Source organism: Capronia coronata, assembly GCF_000585585.1.
Source record: "Capronia coronata CBS 617.96 chromosome Unknown acBCG-supercont1.4, whole genome shotgun sequence".
Lineage (NCBI taxonomy): Eukaryota > Fungi > Ascomycota > Eurotiomycetes > Chaetothyriales > Herpotrichiellaceae > Capronia > Capronia coronata.
The window spans coordinates 3073711-3092789 of record NW_006912896.1 but is presented as its reverse complement, the minus strand read 5'-3'; the positions used below and the strand labels follow the sequence as shown (position 1 = coordinate 3092789).

The following is a 19079-nucleotide window of genomic DNA, read 5'->3' as shown; positions in this document are numbered from 1 at the left end:
TACCTTGATCGACTCGACCCGAAGCGTCGCTCGACTCCCAGCCGCCGATCTAGGCTCCTTCTTCTTACGGGAGTGGGAGTCGCGGATCACGGGGATGCCTGCCGAGTGCACACCCTGTCATCAGGCCTGCTCATTCAAGAACACTGGTGAGCTGTGACCTGACAATGTCACTGGACCAGCCGTGCCTTACGACGAGGACCCATTCAATGGCAGCCGAGGAGGGCCAATATCGAGCCACTCCCACCCAAAACAAAAGCATGAGGGCGCTCATGGACGCAGCAGTTGGAGACAGTTGGCCCCTGAATATATACTTTGTAGGCGGTATGACTATAGCTCGGTCCGTCAACATATATCATCACAAAATCTCGAGAAACCCGTACATGCTCAACTTCTGTCAGCTCTGTGCCTTGTGTAGAATCAGATATCGCAAGAGCAATATCAACATTTCCTCTGTCAAAGATGTTGATGAACTTGCTTCCATTAAGCCGCTCCTGTACAATATGATGGTATATCGTCCCCTTTGTCTACAAGTGCTCGCCTTGCACTTCATTGCCTTTGGTTTCCCACTTCAGCACAGGGTCTACCTACCACAGACTCTTCATGTGTCGCTGACAATTCTCTCGAGACCATCCTGATACTTTCTTCGATATTCTAAGTCGTCGTTCTGCCATCAGTGTATAAAAATGTCCCGTCCATAAGGCACCCAAGTCGCAAACTTATATCCACAGTACCTGTTATCACCCAAATCACGATATATATTCACAGCTTCGCCTTCTCGGCAACCTCGCCTATTTTCAGCTTAGGGCCGTATTTCTTGAGGACAGACTCGTTGTGGTACTGTATCCAAAACACATTAGCCTCGGACTCATCTTCCACGGTCTCTCTCGTCCTAGACAAAGGTTCCTCCATTGATGCACGGCGTATTATTCAACATACCTTCCAGAACTGTTTGCTGGCATCCTTGCCCGCGACTCTTTTCAAGATCTTCGCGCCGCCAGGGTGCTCGTCCACAAAGTTCGTCACGTCGTACACGGACCCGTCGATGATGATATACATGCCATCGTCGGCTTTGGCGGTGTGTTTGGCCACCTCGGCGGGCGTGAATGTCTTGGACATTGTGCAAGGTACAAGATGCAGAGGAAGGGAGCGTTGGGTTTATCAGGCGCTGGCCGCAGGAATCTGGTCTTACCGGCAGTCGTTGGTGGTTCTGATGCTGGACGTTTGGAGATCTGGGGTTGACTGCCGACGGCCGGTTCGCTGATCAGCCAGAGATGTAATGGTAGGCTGCACGGCGTTACTACCTGAGTTCTGCAGGTGGGAGCAGAGGTTGCGAACGCGATACAGAGCCTTGGTCTCTTCGTTCTCTCTGTGGTCAGTTGCTAGGAGAAATAGGCGGGGAAGTGAGTGGGTTGAGGGAGGTCCGGGAGCGGAACAGTGGCCGATGGTACTTGCGTCTCTGGCGTCTGGGGAAGATGATATGCCTGTTATGAACAGAGGAGAGAGATCGAAAGGACGACAGCTAGGAAATACTAGTATAAGATGATGGAAACGACCAGACCAGCGAGCACAGTTTCCTCTCAGGCAATTGAAGTTGAACCCATCAGCAAATGCCGAGGTTGAAGGCGCATCAACATACGAATCGAGTATAGAGACAAACACTCCTCTTGTGTCTCTCTCAACCGGCCCGCGCGCCGTCTTCCCGGTCAGCCAACTTCAGGACGGTCTGATTGGACAGCGGCCTTTTGGCTTTCCTTCCAGTTGCTTTGTTTCCTTTCTTCATCTACCAGTCACCCGACGGCTGTATACCAAACAAGGTGAGAAACCTGAACGCACAATCTCAAGAGGAGGCAAGAGACGGCACTGCTCTATCTACCAGAGCACTGACCATGAAGCAAGGATTGCCATCGATGACCTCCAGCGTACATTGATTTCCATCCTCCGCTTCTCTCGACAAGTCGACTTGCATCTTTAATTAGAAGCTCTACCAGACTGAAGGCTTACTTGATGCCGAGACAAGGCCTGGACGAGACCACTATCTTATCCCGGGGACCCTCAAGACGCTTCGATGAATCGCAATGTCTCGCTCACAAATCCGCCAGGGTTCTCCTCAGCCAGATAATGACCTGCATCTTGCACGACGCCCGCGGTGACGTTCTCGTAGAACTCCTTGGCCATGTCTTCGGCCTTGTCGACGAACAAGCTGCTGCCACCAGACAAGGTCATGCATCTGACCTTGACTTTGCCCGACTCCTCCCTCCATTTCCGGTTATGCTCGGCATCGGTCTCGAAGGCGCGATAGGTGAGGAACGCGCAGCGCAAAGCGTCAGGGGCGCTGTACTGCAAAACATAGAAGTCGACGACGTCCAGTGTGAAGGCGCTCTGGTTCTGCGTGAGCCGGTCGTAGAAATGCTTGAGGTAGATCCTCTCCTTGCCCTGAACCAACGCGACGGCCAGGTCGGGGTGGTGGCTCTGGAAGTCGAAATGCCACAAGCTGCGTGAGTGCTTTTCTTTCTCGTAGATCGTCGAGCCGGGCAATGGGCATTCACCCCAGTTGATGCTCGCCACGGAGTCGGGAAACTGGCAGACGTACGCGTGCGCGACCATGCCGCCGATATCGTGGCCCACGAGATGGATCTTGTCCTTGACACCGATATGCTTGGTGACGAGATCTTGCAGGTCTGCTGCAAGCGACTTCTTCGTGAAGGGGTCCTGTTGGTGGATGTTGCCGATAGGCTTGCTGCTGAAGCCATGGCCCGTTTTGTCTGGAGCAATGACATGATACCCTGCTTGCGCTAGGGGAATCATAACATGGCGGAATTGATATGAGGTCTCGGGGAATCCGTGGATTAGTAGAATCGTGCCCTTCTTCTGCTGGTCGGGCGGCGGCTGCGCCTCGACATAATAGATCCTGACCTCAGGGTCTTCCACCCGTAGATGAGCAGCCCGGTTGAACAATTTGACAGACTCGGAGGATGATTGCGATTTTGTTCTGTTTGCAGTAGCCATAGTGGGCGGCGACAAGTGTCTCGACCGGATTCAGGGAGTATTTGGGGCGTTTGATACTGGTACCGTAACAAGACCCAGCTTTCAATATTTATACACCGGTGTACATGGACATCCCAACGTTCCGATCTTACCAGTACCACCGGAGTTCCTGATTGTTAATCAAGTATAGCATTGTGTGGCATCAAAGTGGGTAGGGGGCCTACTCCAGCGTCATTGCAGCGTCATCGAAGTCGTATATTGAAGCTGTGTTGAAGAGACGCGCACGGTATCATTGGAGACTCAGCCAGATGTTGGAGTTACATACGCACCCGCCAATGGGATCCAATGTCTTCGACAAGTCCTGGACAGTCTGTAGATGATCTGTAAATTCATATGGTCTGTGTATATTCAAGTAATTATTCACTCGACAGAAATGTAGCCGAGTGTTGGAACCCTTCCTCTAGTATATCCAATATTCAGGACGGTGGCATTTCCACTGCCCATCTGATGACCTGATCCACTCATTAAATGTATAAAATCCAACCCGTTGCTGTTGTTTCACCCAGTTTCATCGTTTGTTTCGCTCAAAGGCTCCAATGCAGGCAGGCTCCCATCAATTGGCGACAACCTCCTCGTGGACGAAACCCTCCCCGATATAAACAGTTTCGCCGCCGCCATACCACAGGGTGCCCTTGCGGAAGTCGAGACCCTTCTCTTCACCCACCACCCACTCGCCGCCGGGCTTGATCAGTTGTTGCCCTTCGGTGGGCCAGTATTCGACCTCCAGCCACTTGTTGATCAGTTCGAGCTCGTTGATCCAATGCTTACGTTTTTTTATTTCTAGGGTAGCACTGGCGTCGAATGGATCTCCACCGAAGACGTTGGGAGAGTTGAATCTCGCAATGGTCAAATGGGCTGAGGGAACCACATATCTGGAGCCGACCTGAATTCCGGCTTCTGTGAGAGCAGCATGCGTGTCTCGTCTAAGATGGTGGTAAGTGTACTCGTCGTCCTTTGGTGTGCGATGGTATGGCGGCGACTCCCCCGCGGCAGGTACGAAGCTCAGCGCAAGGGCAGCAGTATCGTAACTCAACATTGGCTTGACCAATCTTGCGCGGTGTGACATGGTGTAGTCGGCAATGTCTTTATAATGTGTCTTGACCATATCGACCAGGGCTGTGATCTCACTTTCCGTCTTGGAATGAGCCACTTCCATCACTGTCATGTGCAAGTTGTCCGGTGGCATCACCCAGAGATCTAGACGGTAAGCCGGTCTGGCCCCCCAAAGGATGGAGTATCATCTGCACGACACTTACCAGGTGCGGCATCCAGAAGCTTCGACTGGATGACTTTGATCAGGTTCTTGACTTTCTGAGGAGGCCTGCCCCAGAAGACAAGACAATGACGGGGATCTGAGAACGTCGCGTCCTTCCGTGGCCCTTCCAGTTTAACCAAATACTCGTCAAGGATCCAGCCCTGGAAGTTGTCCGCGAGGATCTTCTCTCTCTGTTGGGCATTTCTGGTCTCTCGGTGAGCAGAGTATCGCCCTTGAATGAGTTTCTGGCAGCACAATCAGACCGGATGAGGGTAAACTGGAACAGTAAGGCGGACTGGATCACCATGGCAAGCATTGATCAATGCGTCGTAAGGATTGGGACTCGCCGTAGTGGCTGTTCCGGATAAGTCTTCGAACCCAACGTTGGCCATTTTGTCTCTATTGTTAACTCTATCCACCACCAGCCTGCCCACATGGAGGCCTTAAACTGAGTGAAATGCCCCTCCAGACAATGCTTCGATATCCGGATGATGGGTAGTGTGGAAACGTTGACCAGCTGGTCGAGCTGTACAGAAAGGGTAACTATGTCGGAATATGGTAATTCCGTCCCGAAAACAGGATTATATAATACGGCGCTAGAGCTCAAACGGCACACCTTCCCTTCTTGAACACACGCACTTTTTCGCTCACAATGTGCGTCTTGGCATTCCGCTGCGGGCTTCACGAGGCACCATCACAGTCAACTTCGAGATCTGCTCATCGCCAAACGTCCGACGACAACACCGCCGCTCTCCGAGGAACGATACCATCAATCAGTCAAAATGGTGAGTCATGAGATCTCTGGATTTTGTCGTGCTTGGGGGATTCAGGGCGACGAGGGGAAAGAATGGGCGGGCCATCTTCGATTGAAGGAGATTTGAAGAGACAAACTGCACGATTTCTGCGGGCACAACACCACCCTGCGAGATATCAGGACATCAAGGAGGACTGCGTGATTTTGGCTCAAGAAGAGGAGGCTCTGGACAGAAGTCACAAGAGAGGGATTGAAGTGGCGGTCGACCTGCGAGGCGATGTTGAAATGGATTTCTCGCAACAGAACGCTGATACGTCTTTTTCTCGTTAGGTCAACGTTCCCAAGACCCGTCGCACCTATTGCAAGGGCAAGACCTGCAAAAAGCACACCCAACACAAGGTCACCCAGTACAAGGCCGGAAAAGTATTTGCCTCCATTCGAACGAGCAAGAAGAAGAGTCGGCTAACACTCGAACCAAGGCCTCTCTGTTCGCCCAGGGAAAGCGTCGATACGACCGCAAGCAGTCCGGTTATGGTGGTCAAACGAAGCCTGTGTTCCACAAGAAGGCCAAGACAACCAAGAAGGTCGTGCTGAGACTGGAATGCACGGTCTGCAAGACGAAGGCACAATTGTCGCTGAAGCGTTGCAAGCACTTCGAGCTGGGGTACGTTACGGTCCTTCCCGGCAAACATCGACATTTGAGACTAACGGGAATTCTAGTGGTGACAAGAAGACGAAGGGTGCTGCTCTGGTGTTCTAAATGCGCTCTGGCAAGTTCGCTCGGGATGATGGCGGACGCAGTGCGTGGAGATCAAACTGCGGATGGGACATGGCTATCATGATGAGAATCACCGGTTTCATGGTGACAGACTGCTCGAGATACCAATGACATTCAATCTGCATCGACTTTATATGCAATGCCGCGACTCGATCAGCCTCGTTCTTCGTTCTTCGAGCAGTGCTTCGTCAAGGCGCATGGCTTGTGCTCTGCTTGGCCAGCACAATGTGACAATGGCAAAGCAGCTTCCAGCGGTTGTGCCATCTACCAGGAGATACTGACCATGATCACAGTCCTCTGACACCTTCGTCATTCTTTTTCGAATTGTTTGATCTCCGTTTACAGCCGAAGCGACTATTCGAAGCACATTCTGCTGCCACAAGAAGAACCACTTTGCAAGACAAAAGACAGAACCGCGCCAACGCGCTGTCTCACTTTGACTGGACGTATTCTCGAATGCGAGGGAAGTTCCGTTGAGCCTGAAAATAGCACAGCTGCACCCATCTCGGTTCGTTGCGCCCCTCTTCGCGCCACAGGGACCGCACTTGACATGCCTTAGACATTGACGTCTAGGTGTGTTGCTGGCATCATCGTGGGCAATGAGCAATCAACATGTCAGGATCTCATTTCGCCCCTACTCAGATTTCCCTGTCACAGCACATCCACGCCGTGCCGCCTCTCTTATGGCACCTGGAGTGATTTGATGAAATGCTTCGTATCACGACGTACCGCGTGCCGCAATTAGTGCTCTGATTGGTAGGTCCTGAGGCCACCCACCACAGCCTTCCATTCCCACCGACGGTCCATTGCCATTCCATGCTTGCTTTGAGGACTTCCCAGCAAACACTTCTTCCCCATGATTGGAACTCATCCCACTGTGTGACTCTTCCCCCGCATGAATACTCCGCGACGCATTCAATGCCAATAGGCAGCGTCCTTTGCGCCACGTCCTCACCATCTGGGACTCGAACTACACCCATTTACTACCTACAGTCTCAAGTCATTGACAGGGACAGTATCGGTTTTGTCCTCTTCTCCAGTCGAGCAGACCAGGATTTCTCACCCCGACATCATGAGTCCATCGCTGTTCAGCAACGAATACTCACGAGGCCCACTCTACCAGTACTGGAAAGAGCGTGGCGAGGAAGAGAAAGGCCTGCGCGACCAACGGGTCCAAGAAGCCAACCTGCGCAGCAAGGGTGTACGACCTTTGAACCCGACCTACGGCCCATCCAGCAACGAGCAATACACGAGTCGCGCGACCAGCGGGCCTCCTGCATATCGTCCCGACGATGTCGGTTCTCCCGTGCCCATCACTTCTGATCCTAGATACAGAGTTGGGGATGAATCTTTTTCGAGCACGGTTAGCTCCAGAGCGCCGCCGTCGGAGCCGGAATCGTTGCCATCGTACGGCACGGCAACGACTGGCTTGGCGGGTTCACCTCAACAGACGCATCCCTCATCTACGAGCAAATACCTGTCTCTATCCGCGGATGAGCAGAAGACCAGACTTCACCAGCTCGAAGTCCAGAGGCGACAACAGATCGCCGCTGCCGACGACGCCGCCGCGCAGACTCTGAGCATCGAAGAGGTCGAGTCGGACTCGACGTCCCTGAGTGAAGAACCGGTGCAGGGCCGGGGAACTGCGGATGGGAAACAGCCCAAAAGAAGAAAGAGCACGGCCGGCAAGATTGGCCAATGGCTGGCCGACGCTGCGTGCGGCTATACCAAGAAACAGGAACGCTGGTGACGATTGATTGATTCCACAGGAAGAATGATGGATAACAGTATACCTCGTGGTGCTGCATTCTTCCTCCTTCTCTGTCAATCGTTGCAGAATATCTCCTATGTACCATCAGCCTAGTTCAACAGGTAATGTATCGTGGCAGACAGACATGTTTCGGCCATTCAACCCTTCCCTGATGATGTCTCCTTTTGCCATCACAGTCGACATTGAAATACATCGACATTGAGATACGATACCATGATTTCAGGGTTTGCTCTTTTACTTTTCAAGCATGACGACTGCAAGGCCGCCGGTAAGTGGGCTGGTGATGGGTATTGACTAATGACAAAGCCTCATTTAGCACGGGGAGTTTGTCTTCTGGGGTTGTCTTCATCTGGTCACCATTCTGGCAAGAAGCATCGAATGTATTCAAATAGGTCTTTATGAGTTGAGGCTCTTTGGGTGGATGTTTGTATCATCAGGGAAATCAGGTCATGGCGTTTTTCTGTCCGTTCAGTATATTGGTAGTCAAGCAAGACATATACCAAGGTTGTCTTATGATCATCCTGTCTACGATCGCTCGGTGTTGCTGATGAATATGCTGATCGATCTATTCCGTGGACTGACTGCCTCAAATGACTCAATGGGTTATCATGCAATATGATTCTCTACATAAAACAGAAATCGAGGAGGAAATATCCAGTTGTAAATTCATTCCTTCATCTGAGTCCGTGGTTTGATCTTGCTCGTGGAGTTTCATAATTCCCATCGTGTCCATCGTGTCCTCTTGTCATGGTCGTCGTCAAAGCCAGTCATTATCCGTATGGATATATAGTTAGAACGCATGTTACCAACGCCTCTGGACTCATCTTCCAGCAAACAAATGAAACTCGTCTCATATATCAGATCTTCGTTCGAAGTGGCTCCTTTGCCTGTCTGTCCAGAGAGAGGCGGAGGATTCACCTGCCCCTCTTCCTACCTTCCGGTCCCAATAGCCCATCCAAGAAATTCCCGAACACCTTTCCCACAACTCCTCTCCCGGCAAGAATCTCCTCCAGACGATCTGCAAGAGGATCCTCTCCTAGCGCGGTCTTCCTTCGTCCTTGTTCGTCGAACCTTGGCGGCAGCTCTACCGTGGAATCCGAGTCATACGGGCTGGTGACACGTTCAGGCGGTGGCACCCGCAGTCCATCGTGGGAAGTGGTCGGCTCATGAGACGGGCGTCGCAGATGGTCTCTTCGCTTGTCCTGAGCACCGCCAGTTGGATCAAGATTTCTGGTCCGAGATGAACGGTCCCGACGTCCATGTCGGGCATCTACAGGGGTGGAGTCTGTGTCGTCTTCCGATTCGTAGCCTCGAGAATTGGGGTATTTGTGCTTATGGCGATGACGCTCGGGACTTGAAGCGTCGGATTCCGCAGCACCGGCATCGAAGTCGGGTGATATTTCTGGTTTGTCGGCGAATTGCACACTCTTACGTCGAGCAGATGGGGCAGGTTGAGACTGTGAGCGAGGTGGGGAGACTCCTCTTGCTGTGGATGCCATCGAATTCTTCGTAGATTCAGGGTTCGGTATAGGACTTGGATAGGTTGCTGATGTCGAGGTTGAGGACGTGTGGCCATTGACAGCAGGTGACGGAGCGGCGGCGCCAACAGCCGTATTTAGACCTAAATGTAGGTTGTCAGAACCATCCATTGCGACTTCTTTCAACAGCGGATGAGTCAAAAGAGGTACATGACTACGACGTACCATCGACATGGTTCTGGTCATTGGATGTGGCAGGTACAGACAAATCGCCAAATGTAGGACTTGGCTCAGCACTCACATTTTCAGGTCCCCGTGGTGCGTAAGGATTCGCACCGGAACCATATGCATCATAGGGAGTGGTGGTTGGGGGAGGCGGTCCGCTCGCTGGGGGAGGAGGAGGGTAAGGCTGAGCAGGATAGGATGTCCCAGCAGCAGGCCCGGCTGTAGGTGTTGTCTGCTGTGGAGGGTATTGTTGGGGTACAGAACCAGGCGGTGGTGGGAATTGGCTTGTTTGAGGATAGAAGCCTTGCTGGGAAGCATACGGGTCGTTGGCGGGCGGTGGCGGCGTGGGAGGATACGGCTGAGCAGGGTTATAGTTGTCCTCATAGGGATCATGGCCATATCCCTCCTCTTCACGACCTAGATGCTGCTGTTAGCTGCGACATTTGGAAACTGATTTACAAAATCACTTACGTCTTCGGGCTTTACGCTCTCGCTTCTCCTGCTTATGTCGCTCATACTCAGAGGCAGCAATTGCGCCGGCTCCAGCCGCTGCAGCTGTCTTCACGGCATCATGTGAAGATCGTCTGCGCCCGTGTTTGCTTCGCTCAGGGGAAGAGCTGGAACTGCGAGACGACCTCCCGCCACGTTCACGGCTCGCACTTCGACTGCGACTTCTGGCGCCTCGCTGAGCGGCATATGCTGCGGTACCACCGGCGGCAGCGGGAACCACTGCGTCAGAAGCCCCGTAGTAGCCCTCTGGTGGTGGAGGTCGACCATAATAGTCCGGACCAAAGTTGTTGCCGTACATGGGGCCAGTGCCGTACTCGATCAAACCAGGATCACTAAGCGCTGCATCTCTGGGTCCATCATAGTATCCATCCGACTTAGCTCTACTCCTTGACCTGGAGCGAGCACGGCGTTGCTCCTTGGCGATCTCCTCGGCCTCTTTCTTGGCCTTGTTCTTCTCATATAAGCCGGCAAGTGCTGCACTGCCCAGTCCTGCAGCGACAATAGGAAGAGCTTGTCTGATGCGACTGCGGGATCGTTCTTTTCCATCCCTGGCCCGTGACTTGCTCCTAGCCCTATCAATCAGACCTGCGACAACAGCACCAGCAGCACCGGCTTCGGCAATCCTCTTGTTGCGATGCTTGGGGTTTCGAGCAGTATCAGATGGAGCTGATGCATCATTCTCGAGGCTAGAGAGAGATTCCCGACGATGTTGAGAACGACTGCGCCGTGGCTCCTCTTTGTTTTTGTTCATGCGTTTTGCAGCGATAGTCGCGGCAGCGGCGAGTGCAGCAGCCCCGAGGCCGACGGCTCCGAGGGTTTTGAATTTCGATGGCGACCCCGATCGGGATCTGCTGCGTCTGCGAGAGCGTGATCGCGAAGAATAGCGATCTCTGGAGTCCCTGGAATGGTGTCGACTCTTGCTTCGGTGGCGTGATCTTGCACGCGAAATGCCCTCGGCAGCAAGAGCTCCTAGGGCGCCTGCGCCAATGTCCCGTCCCACGCGACCAATGCCGTGAGAGGTCTCGCGGCCTTCTTTCTTCTTATGATTTCGAAGAAGTTCGGCGGCGCCCACACCTGCAACAACACCCGCGGCAAGGCGCTTTCGGCGATCAGGACTGGGGCTCTCTTCGCGGGTCTCTTTGCGCACGTAGACCATGCTGTCGTCACTGCTATAATCACGCCCTCTCTGGCTCACTGAGTCATGGGGACTGACAGAGCGGCGTCGGCTTCGCCGCTCGTAGTAGTCGTCATCATCGCGACGGTCATCGAGGCGCTCTCGGACCTTCTTTTCATAAAAGAAGTCTTCTTCGCCACGAGGTTGTGGGTCCCTACGGACAACACTGCGCTCGTCTTCGACGTCTGACTTGCGAACTATCTGGTAGTCATCGTCTCGGACTCTCTCTCGGATGATGATAGGTTCTTGACGGATGACGATGGTTGTGGGTTGTGGAGGCGGAGTGAAGTACTCGGCAGTCCGAGAGTATCGCTGGAGATCACGATCGTCAAAAGAACGACTGGGCGCCACAATTTCATAGTCGTCTCGATACCGGGTCTCCGCAATCCGCACATCTCGACCTCGATCTTCGTACCTTGCAACTGACACCTCGTCTCTGCGAGGATCATCGCGCTCGGTGGTGCGTCTGATCACCAACTCTCGCTCCGCGGCAGGCTCGTCACGCCAAGCGTCGTAGACATAGTCTCTACGTGGCTCTTCATCACGCTCACGTCGGATGACCAATTCGCGCTCTGTGTAACGAGGATCATCGCGACGAGGTTCATCGACATCGCGTTCGCGGCGGACAATGCGAGTCTCTTCCACTCGCTCTCCGGCTCGGTCGGGCACGAAGCGGCGGTCCCGACCGATAGGACTGCGGGTATCCTCTTCTTTGACAACATAGCGCTTCACGGTTGTGTAACCGCCATCTCGGCGCGCAGACGAGACTGAAGTTCGAGCGTCGTCGAAACGGCCGCCATAGACGGAACCCATCTTGCTCGCGAGTGAAAGGGTGGGCGAGGGCCGAGGGCAGCGTGTGGCCTGAGCGGCGGAAGGGCTAGGAGGTTCGGCTCGAAGGGTCGTGCGGCGGGCTTGGCTGGCGGGACGGTACAGAACGATAGCTGACCGCGGTCAATTGTGAACACAAGTCTGATGATGAGATGCGAAAGGTTCCTGGGGCATCAAGTGTGATATGCGGATGGTTAGAAAGGGAGAAGAGACTGAGACTGATAGAAGTGATGGGGGTGCAGGATGGTTGAGCTGGCCACACTGCACTGCAACAGCTAACCAGGATTGGGGCCGGGAATTAGAATGCTGTTGGGTATGAAATAGCACCTTAGGTATTAATTATTAGGTAGTAGTACCTAGGCTAAGGAGGCTAAAGGTTTGTTACCTCACAGTCCGTACTAGTGGGCTGAAAGGGCCGGGGCGAGTCGTAGCATACTACCTGGAGGTAGGTCCAGGCAGTCTTGTCCAGCAAGCTGCGTACTTGTGTTGTCGAACAGCTTGATTGCGGTACTTGTAGAGAAAGAGAGATGATGAAAGCACTGTGCAGTGCGAGCTGGGAGACGATTCAGGACTACTGGATCACACAGGACCTGGGTGGCTGGACTGCGACCGCAAGAGGGATGAGAGACGGAACCAGAGGACTTGGATGCGCATGGAGGGGCATGGAAGGACAACGCATACCCGCCACTGTACAGACCTCTAGGTGCCTGATAGGCAAATAATAGTAACAGCTACTGGGTACCTATAACCTTACTAGCACCTGTACCTACAGGGTTTTATAGAATAAAGGGAAATGACGTATCACGTTGTTATCAAGGTATCTGCCCACTTGACGCCCCGGTATGCAGGCAGCCAATATGCCTACTACGTAAGGAATACCTATCATCCTTCCACCAAAACACCACCTACCATCGCTATATCACCTGCATCCAACAGCACCGATTAAGAGTTCGCGAGCAGGAATACTCTCAACTCCTGTTCAGCAGCGACTCCAATCGTGGCCCCATAGCTGCATAACACTATGAGATGATGGTCACACAGAAAGACTCAGCCGGTGTGCATGGCCAGGCTACGGCCATATCCAAGTCCCTGCACTCACCATTGCAGCCCACAACCATGTCGCCAACCACTGCATACCTATATCGCTCGATACGAGGGGGATATTCTTCTGGGCCCCAAGTGCAGGCTGATGCCGTCACACCCAGCAGACGGCCAACCTATAACACGTCTGATCGAGAACCGGTGAGGAGAGTGAGGAGAGGCATCGCTCCGGGCCACCTATGAGCTGAGGCTGCTGGGAATTGTATGCGAGCTCTGCTATTCTTCTGAAGCTTGCGGCACGAAAACCACTCACTATAATAAACATGCTGAGAAACAACATGCAACCGCTGGCTGCCCGGCCTTGTGACAGAGGCGCCACCGCTGCTGAGTACCGCTTCCCTTTTCGGCCTTCCCAGGAGCTCTTCTTCTACAGCCTTATATAAAGGTAACCAAGTATACTCGCCCGCCCCTCGCTTTTGTCCTTTCAAGACCCTTGGGTATCTAGTCGTTAATACCTCCGTCTGAGGGAGGCTTTGTTGATTTCACAAACGAAATTCGTCCACATCGTAATCTGCTCCTCTCTTCCATACTTCCTGGTCGGTTGTGTTGCCCGGCCGAGACTGTATCAGGGTTTCTTGTCCGATCCGCCGTCACTTGGCAGGACTTGAACTCGGCCTCCAATCTTCGCAGATCTTGGTTTGGAACTCAGAGGGAGCTGATATTTGATAACTCCCCGGACGATCAAATCAAACTGGTGCTGCAAGACCCTCTCCCAGCGAGCGGACCCTCCCTCTTCCGTCTTGTTACCAGGCTTCGCTAGCCGGATTTCCCCGACAGACGAGCTGAGGGTGCGTCGTAAAGGTGAGGCTTCGAATACCAATGGAGAATCGAATTCTAGAATTCTTCCCAGCAGCATTTTCTGGGTCCCGGATTCTGGGTCGTCGATAGGGTCGGTGCCCTCATCCACCCCGTCATGAGTATGCCAGGGAGGCCATGTAAGTGTCGAGCTGCTGGAATTTTGTCGCTGCCCCCACCGGAGTGACCCCTTTGCATTCGCTCCGTCCGCGGCCGTGCCCACGTACGGACTTTCCGCGAACAAATTGACGTCTAGGTCGTTGACAGTGATGGCAAAAAGATTTGTGTTGATCGCCTCCACGTGGAGATCCAGCATCAGTTCTTGCTCTGACGCAAGAACATTCTGAATGTGCTTGATAGACACATCCGCCAGGGGTCGGTTTAGCGCCATCACAAAGGCCGTGACGCCGACACACACCAGGACGACAACAAACCCCAGAAAAATGCAACCCCCATATCGTCCACAGTAGCCTGGGTCATCGTCATCCGGAAAGTCAAACTGCCGCAGTGTGGCGCTGTGGGGTCGACGACTATGTCGGGCACGAGTGATGCGTACTGATCCTATCAGAGGAGCACGTTCGTCGTCTGCAGCATCGTCATAGGGGTCGAACGGTTCTCCCTTCCGTGTACTCATAGGCAACCGACCGTTGGACAGCCTGGGACTATTCGGCCTGGAGAATCGGGACAAATTATTGGCCGAGCTCCGTGGTGAACTGGCCTTGCTGTTTTGAGCGAAAGGCGAGTCTGCGTCGAAGAGAGAAGTATGATGGGGCCGTCCATGTCTGCTGATATGATGATGGCGAGGCGTCGTGCTTGAGTTGCGTTGAGTTGCTCGCCCTTCCACACTGGCTTCCCCATCCAAATGATTGTTGTAGGCACTGTTGGAAAACTTCATGCTCTTCTTGCCGGCTATTGCATGGCTGCCGCTTCGGACACCGTGCTTACTGCGGACGCCGTATTGATCTTGACTCGCTAGCGAGGTGGCACTCGGGGTCCGTGAATGATGGCGACTGGGGCGGTTGTCTGGTGGGTTGGACTCGTACACAAAAGTCTCATCTGAATCCGAAGAATCGGCCTCGTCAACGGCGCTTGCAACCTTAGCCTCGAATAGGTCGGCTTTGGAAGTGACAGTGCCTGCATGTAACGATGGCGCCTTACGAGTCGACTTCTTCTTTTCTTTCTTGGGCCGGATCGTTTCATTGCTTGGTTTTGTTCGGACACTTCCGTTTGCATCCCTGCCGGAGGTCCCTCGGTCCGGACCCAACAGTTGAGGCATCGAGGTGACAGTCTCGGTTTCGACCGTCATAGTTCTAGGAGGTTCAGTGGCCGGTTTGTGTTTGGCACCAGTAAGGCTGGTGAAGGATCGCTTTGCTAGCTCGGAGGCAGGTCGCGAGCCGCTCGGAGCTCTTGATCTAGGCCCATTTTCTGCCTTGTTTGCCGGTGCCTTCGGATTCCCGTCGCCGCCACTCGTTTCGTTCTCTTTGCTCGCGGGGGGACCAGGCTGCGGCTCGGCCGATTTGTCCAGATCCTGCACGTCGATCTTTGGGCCGGACGGCGTGGTAACAACGGGGCCCATTGACGGTGTCGAAGGCACACTGCTTTCGGCGACAGTCTCCAGAGCACCTCCACCGGCACTTGGCCCCCTGCCTGAAGCTCGTACTGTAGACAGCGAAACTGTCGGTTCTTGGCCATCGGGCAGATGCAAGGCGGCAGCCTGTTCGGGATTTGACACCGTGACCAGTCTTTTCAGTGATGTATTGGACTGCGCGTGCTCGACGTCATTTCTTTTGGCTGGGTAGGACCTTGTTCCTACTTTGGAAGGGGGAGGAGATTTCAAGCGAGGCGAGGTAGGCCAAGACGGCGAGTTTGGGCCTGATCTCAATTGCCTGTGGTCGGAAGCTCTCGCGCCTTCAAACATGCCTTCAGCGCTCGAGGGCTGCAATATCGGCCTCTGTGCCGAGAGCGCTCGCTGAACCGCGGCCGCGGAAGGCACAGTAGTGTGTGGGCCAGCACTGCTTCGTGTCGGGCTGAACTCCTGACTATTTTTGCGAGATCTGGACAGTTGTGGGATGGCAGAAACACTGCGGGAGTTTCGGGCAGGAGAAGCCTCTTGAGCTGCTTGTGACGGAGCCGGAGGGCCTGCTCCTGTTGCAGAAACATTGTCCGGTGACTGCGACATGTCCTAATGGGGGATTCCTCCTTCCTCCTTCCGATTTCTTTGTTTCTTCTGCTTCCTTCAACGGGTATGACGCTATTTGCCCAGCGCACCTTGCAGGATCATTGCGGCATGACGGGTAGCCACGGAAGCCTCGGGTACGGATCTAGTCCTTGAAGTCGAGCGAAGGGAGATGTGAGAGGGCCTGGGTCCGAGAAGTCAGGAATTGTGGCGCTGCGGGTGGTGAAGAGAGGAATTGATCGATGGCTGGCTATACAGATCCAAACATGGAGACTCGGGGTAAGCCGTGTGATGTGGAGAATGAGCAACACATCAGTAATCGGATCGGGAAAAAGAGTTTGAAAAAATGGAGAACAATGAGCCAGATAAATGCCCAACAGGGGGTGAGCAAACAGGTTGCTGGTGGTGGTGGTGATTGATGGTCGTACGGAATATTGAATACGTAGGGAGTAAGGGCGCAGGACGGTGATGATGGGAAAGGCTTGAGCATCCCATGATAAAACAGTAGGAAGTACGGAGTAGTAGGGTATCGAATGGGCATGTAGGCAAAGAATGGTAAAAAGGGCACGGGGAAACGGCCATGCAGAGCGTCATCTCTGGCTGTTTTCTCCCCTGGTGGCTTGCTCCCCCCTGCGCTGCCACAACGGCACATTCTCCCCTTAGGGGTGGCTAGGGAGGCTGCCCCTACACCCCTAGACACATGAACTAGCCACTTCCCCTTCGATGGTCAACGTGGCATTCTGCTGGCCATTCCCAGGTGGTGACGGCTTGCTTGCTGCCTGCGTTGCTCATCCATCATCCACCATCCACTGCACAACTGCATCTTCCGCACTCTGGCTCCTTTCTTCCTCTGCTCCAACCACAACTCGCGAATTGTCGGCAGTCAACCACCACCTAATATTCACAGATCCACTGTTCCGGCCTCGGATTCTCCTCCCGGTCCCTGTCCCCGACTCCGGTTTTGCAAGGTCACGAGTGCACGGTTTCCGCAGGGGCTGGATCGCTTGCTCTTGTGGTCATTATTCACCCCGAGCCTGAGTGACCCAACTCAAACGTGGATAACCAGAACCCAAGCCAAGCAGAGAACCGGGCTATACAGCGATGGCGTCCAGAAGCAGTCTATCATATGCACAAAGAGCAGAAGAGCATCGCAGCCCGCTGGTGAAAAAGCTTTTCGCCATTGCCGAGAGGAAAAAAACCAACATCGTCCTCTCGGCCGACTTGACAACCACCAACGAACTCCTTGACATTGCTGACCGTAAGTCGGTACTCTAGCAAATGCCTTTACAAATGAACGTTAGCCGTCAGTGATGGCTGGAATACACCGCGTACATGCGCTTGTCAAGATGCTTGTCTCTGTACTTGGCTGTCATGGCTGTAACCACATTCCCCAGTCTGACTTCTCTGCTATATCATGTAGGTCTAGGACCATATATCGCCGTCCTCAAAACACACATCGATATTGTTTCCGATTTTGGCACGAGCACCATTGACGGACTTACCCAGCTGGCCCAACGTCACGACTTTCTTCTGTTCGAGGATCGAAAGTTCATCGATATTGGCAACACCGTACAGAAGCAATACAAAGGGGGTGCGTTACGGATCCACGACTGGGCTCACATCATCAATGCCAGCATCCTTGCTGGAGAGGGCATCATACAGGCCCTGGACCAGACCATCTGTGATGCCGGTGTGTCGGAACGAGGCATTCTGATTTTGGCCGAAATGACCTCAAAGGGTTCCCTGGCTGTAGGCGAGTATACGCGAGCGTCGGTCGAGATCGCACGAAAGTATCCCCAGAGTGTGCTCGGCTTTGTGTCAACCAAGGAACTATCAAGCCACTCCCCTGCCGCCAGTCCGAATGAAGATTTCGTGGTCTTCACTACCGGCGTCAACCTCTCGAGCAAGGGAGATGCCCTCGGCCAACAATACCAGACCCCAACAATGGCTATGGCAGGAGGCTCCGACTTTCTTATCGCAGGGAGAGGCATTTATGCTGCAGCTGATCCAGTGACAGCCGTGAAGGAATATCAGAAGGCCGGATGGGACGCTTACCAGCAGCGTATCAGATCGTCCAGTAAATAGACCCTTTGGGCTTTAAGAACAACGCTTGCTTCGAAGCCGAGTTGGGTCCGCACCTTGTCTGCAGCAACACGGGGTCCTGATGCCTGAGTCGGGGGTTTCTGGGACTTGGCTCGTTCGGCTGAGAAAGCAGGCGAGCTTTCTGGCCGGACACCCTGACTTGACGAATTGTGCGTACAAGTGGTGCACTTCAATACTTCGGCCATCCCTTTGCCAGACCAGATGGCAATGACAATCAGGAGGTTCCAGCTCGCGTGCAAGGCTGGTACGCCAGCGGCTGTTGAGATGACGGCCGATCAATAGTATTTATATCTCAAAGTGGGCGATGAATCCGAAGCAAGGGATCCATTATGTGGTTAGAGAGGAGTAACTGGAGGAGAAACGGTCAATCCTCCCAGCACAATGGGTGGGTTGGTGTCATCTACCTACGATGGCCACTAACGCCAAACGCAAGCCCTTGCATGTAACACAATTCCTGAAATTGCCTAGAGTCGGACGAGGAATAATCTCGCGTAGTTACCTAGTAATTGGTAGGTGTAATAATATAACTCGGGATAGTACTGAATAGTCCTAGATGTTAGATGAGGCCCATTAATAAATTTGGGCGAAATTATCAATTGAACACAATAAGATTACCCTGCATGCATTGCCTGCAGTAGTATGCCATAACGCTCAACATCACCAGAGCTACAAGAGGCTCCTGTAGACCTGCATGTACGTACCACAGTAGTAGGTAGCCACGACTCGTCTATTGACCAAAATGTCAAAATGCGCTCTTTCTTGAGCGGGGAAACGGGATTTCCCAGGTGGCTTGTGTGACCTCCTTAGCCCACGAGCAGCCCCGGAGCCCGGTGTCACCGCTGTTCAATCAATGCTCATTCAGTCTTTCACACGGTCCAGGCAGATATTCCACGCCGGGCGGGAACTAGCGGCTCGCAGTGGCTTAGTGGCCAGTTAAAGACACTAGAGGCGTATAAGGCTGCCTAAAGCCACCTTAGAGCGTCACTAGGGCGTCACTAGGGCGTCACTTGTTTACATGCCGGACTTGGCACCACCCACTCAGGGACCACAGACGCGTGCCTGTCAAGATCACACGCAGCAATGGCA

The 19079-nt window shown here is 53.5% G+C and overlaps 8 protein-coding genes across 8 annotated transcripts; 3 read left to right on the top strand and 5 right to left on the bottom strand.

Moving 5' to 3' along the window:
* Positions 1-759: 759 nt before the first annotated feature.
* On the bottom strand, positions 760-1116 carry A1O1_05640 (cytochrome b5; the record flags this gene model as incomplete). Its single annotated transcript, XM_007726524.1, has 2 exons — positions 760-837; positions 937-1116. 2 exons carry the CDS (start codon positions 1114-1116, stop codon positions 760-762), a joined length of 258 nt encoding a protein of 85 aa, XP_007724714.1.
* A 936-nt stretch (positions 1117-2052) lies between these two features.
* Positions 2053-3006, bottom strand: A1O1_05639 (uncharacterized protein; the record flags this gene model as incomplete). The annotated part of the gene is made up of 1 exon (XM_007726523.1): positions 2053-3006. The coding sequence occupies one exon, from the start codon at positions 3004-3006 to the stop codon at positions 2053-2055; it is 954 nt and encodes a 317-aa protein (XP_007724713.1).
* A 592-nt stretch (positions 3007-3598) lies between these two features.
* A1O1_05638 (uncharacterized protein) lies at positions 3599-4692 on the bottom strand (the record flags this gene model as incomplete). The annotated part of the gene is made up of 3 exons (XM_007726522.1): positions 3599-4242; positions 4302-4545; positions 4597-4692. The coding sequence occupies 3 exons, from the start codon at positions 4690-4692 to the stop codon at positions 3599-3601; spliced, it is 984 nt and encodes a 327-aa protein (XP_007724712.1).
* Positions 4693-5147: 455 nt separating this feature from the next.
* A1O1_05637 (large subunit ribosomal protein L44e) lies at positions 5148-5814 on the top strand (the record flags this gene model as incomplete). Its single annotated transcript, XM_007726521.1, has 4 exons — positions 5148-5315; positions 5385-5477; positions 5534-5718; positions 5775-5814. 4 exons carry the CDS (start codon positions 5148-5150, stop codon positions 5812-5814), a joined length of 486 nt encoding a protein of 161 aa, XP_007724711.1.
* Positions 5815-6904: 1090 nt separating this feature from the next.
* A1O1_05636 (uncharacterized protein) lies at positions 6905-7582 on the top strand (the record flags this gene model as incomplete). The annotated part of the gene is made up of 1 exon (XM_007726520.1): positions 6905-7582. The coding sequence occupies one exon, from the start codon at positions 6905-6907 to the stop codon at positions 7580-7582; it is 678 nt and encodes a 225-aa protein (XP_007724710.1).
* A 935-nt stretch (positions 7583-8517) lies between these two features.
* Positions 8518-11803, bottom strand: A1O1_05635 (uncharacterized protein; the record flags this gene model as incomplete). The annotated part of the gene is made up of 3 exons (XM_007726519.1): positions 8518-9224; positions 9307-9723; positions 9778-11803. 3 exons carry the CDS (start codon positions 11801-11803, stop codon positions 8518-8520), a joined length of 3150 nt encoding a protein of 1049 aa, XP_007724709.1.
* Positions 11804-13484: 1681 nt separating this feature from the next.
* Positions 13485-15893, bottom strand: A1O1_05634 (uncharacterized protein; the record flags this gene model as incomplete). The annotated part of the gene is made up of 1 exon (XM_007726518.1): positions 13485-15893. The coding sequence occupies one exon, from the start codon at positions 15891-15893 to the stop codon at positions 13485-13487; it is 2409 nt and encodes an 802-aa protein (XP_007724708.1).
* Positions 15894-16991: 1098 nt separating this feature from the next.
* Positions 16992-17975, top strand: A1O1_05633 (orotidine 5'-phosphate decarboxylase; the record flags this gene model as incomplete). The annotated part of the gene is made up of 2 exons (XM_007726517.1): positions 16992-17148; positions 17311-17975. 2 exons carry the CDS (start codon positions 16992-16994, stop codon positions 17973-17975), a joined length of 822 nt encoding a protein of 273 aa, XP_007724707.1.
* Between the last annotated feature and the right edge of the window lie 1104 nt (positions 17976-19079).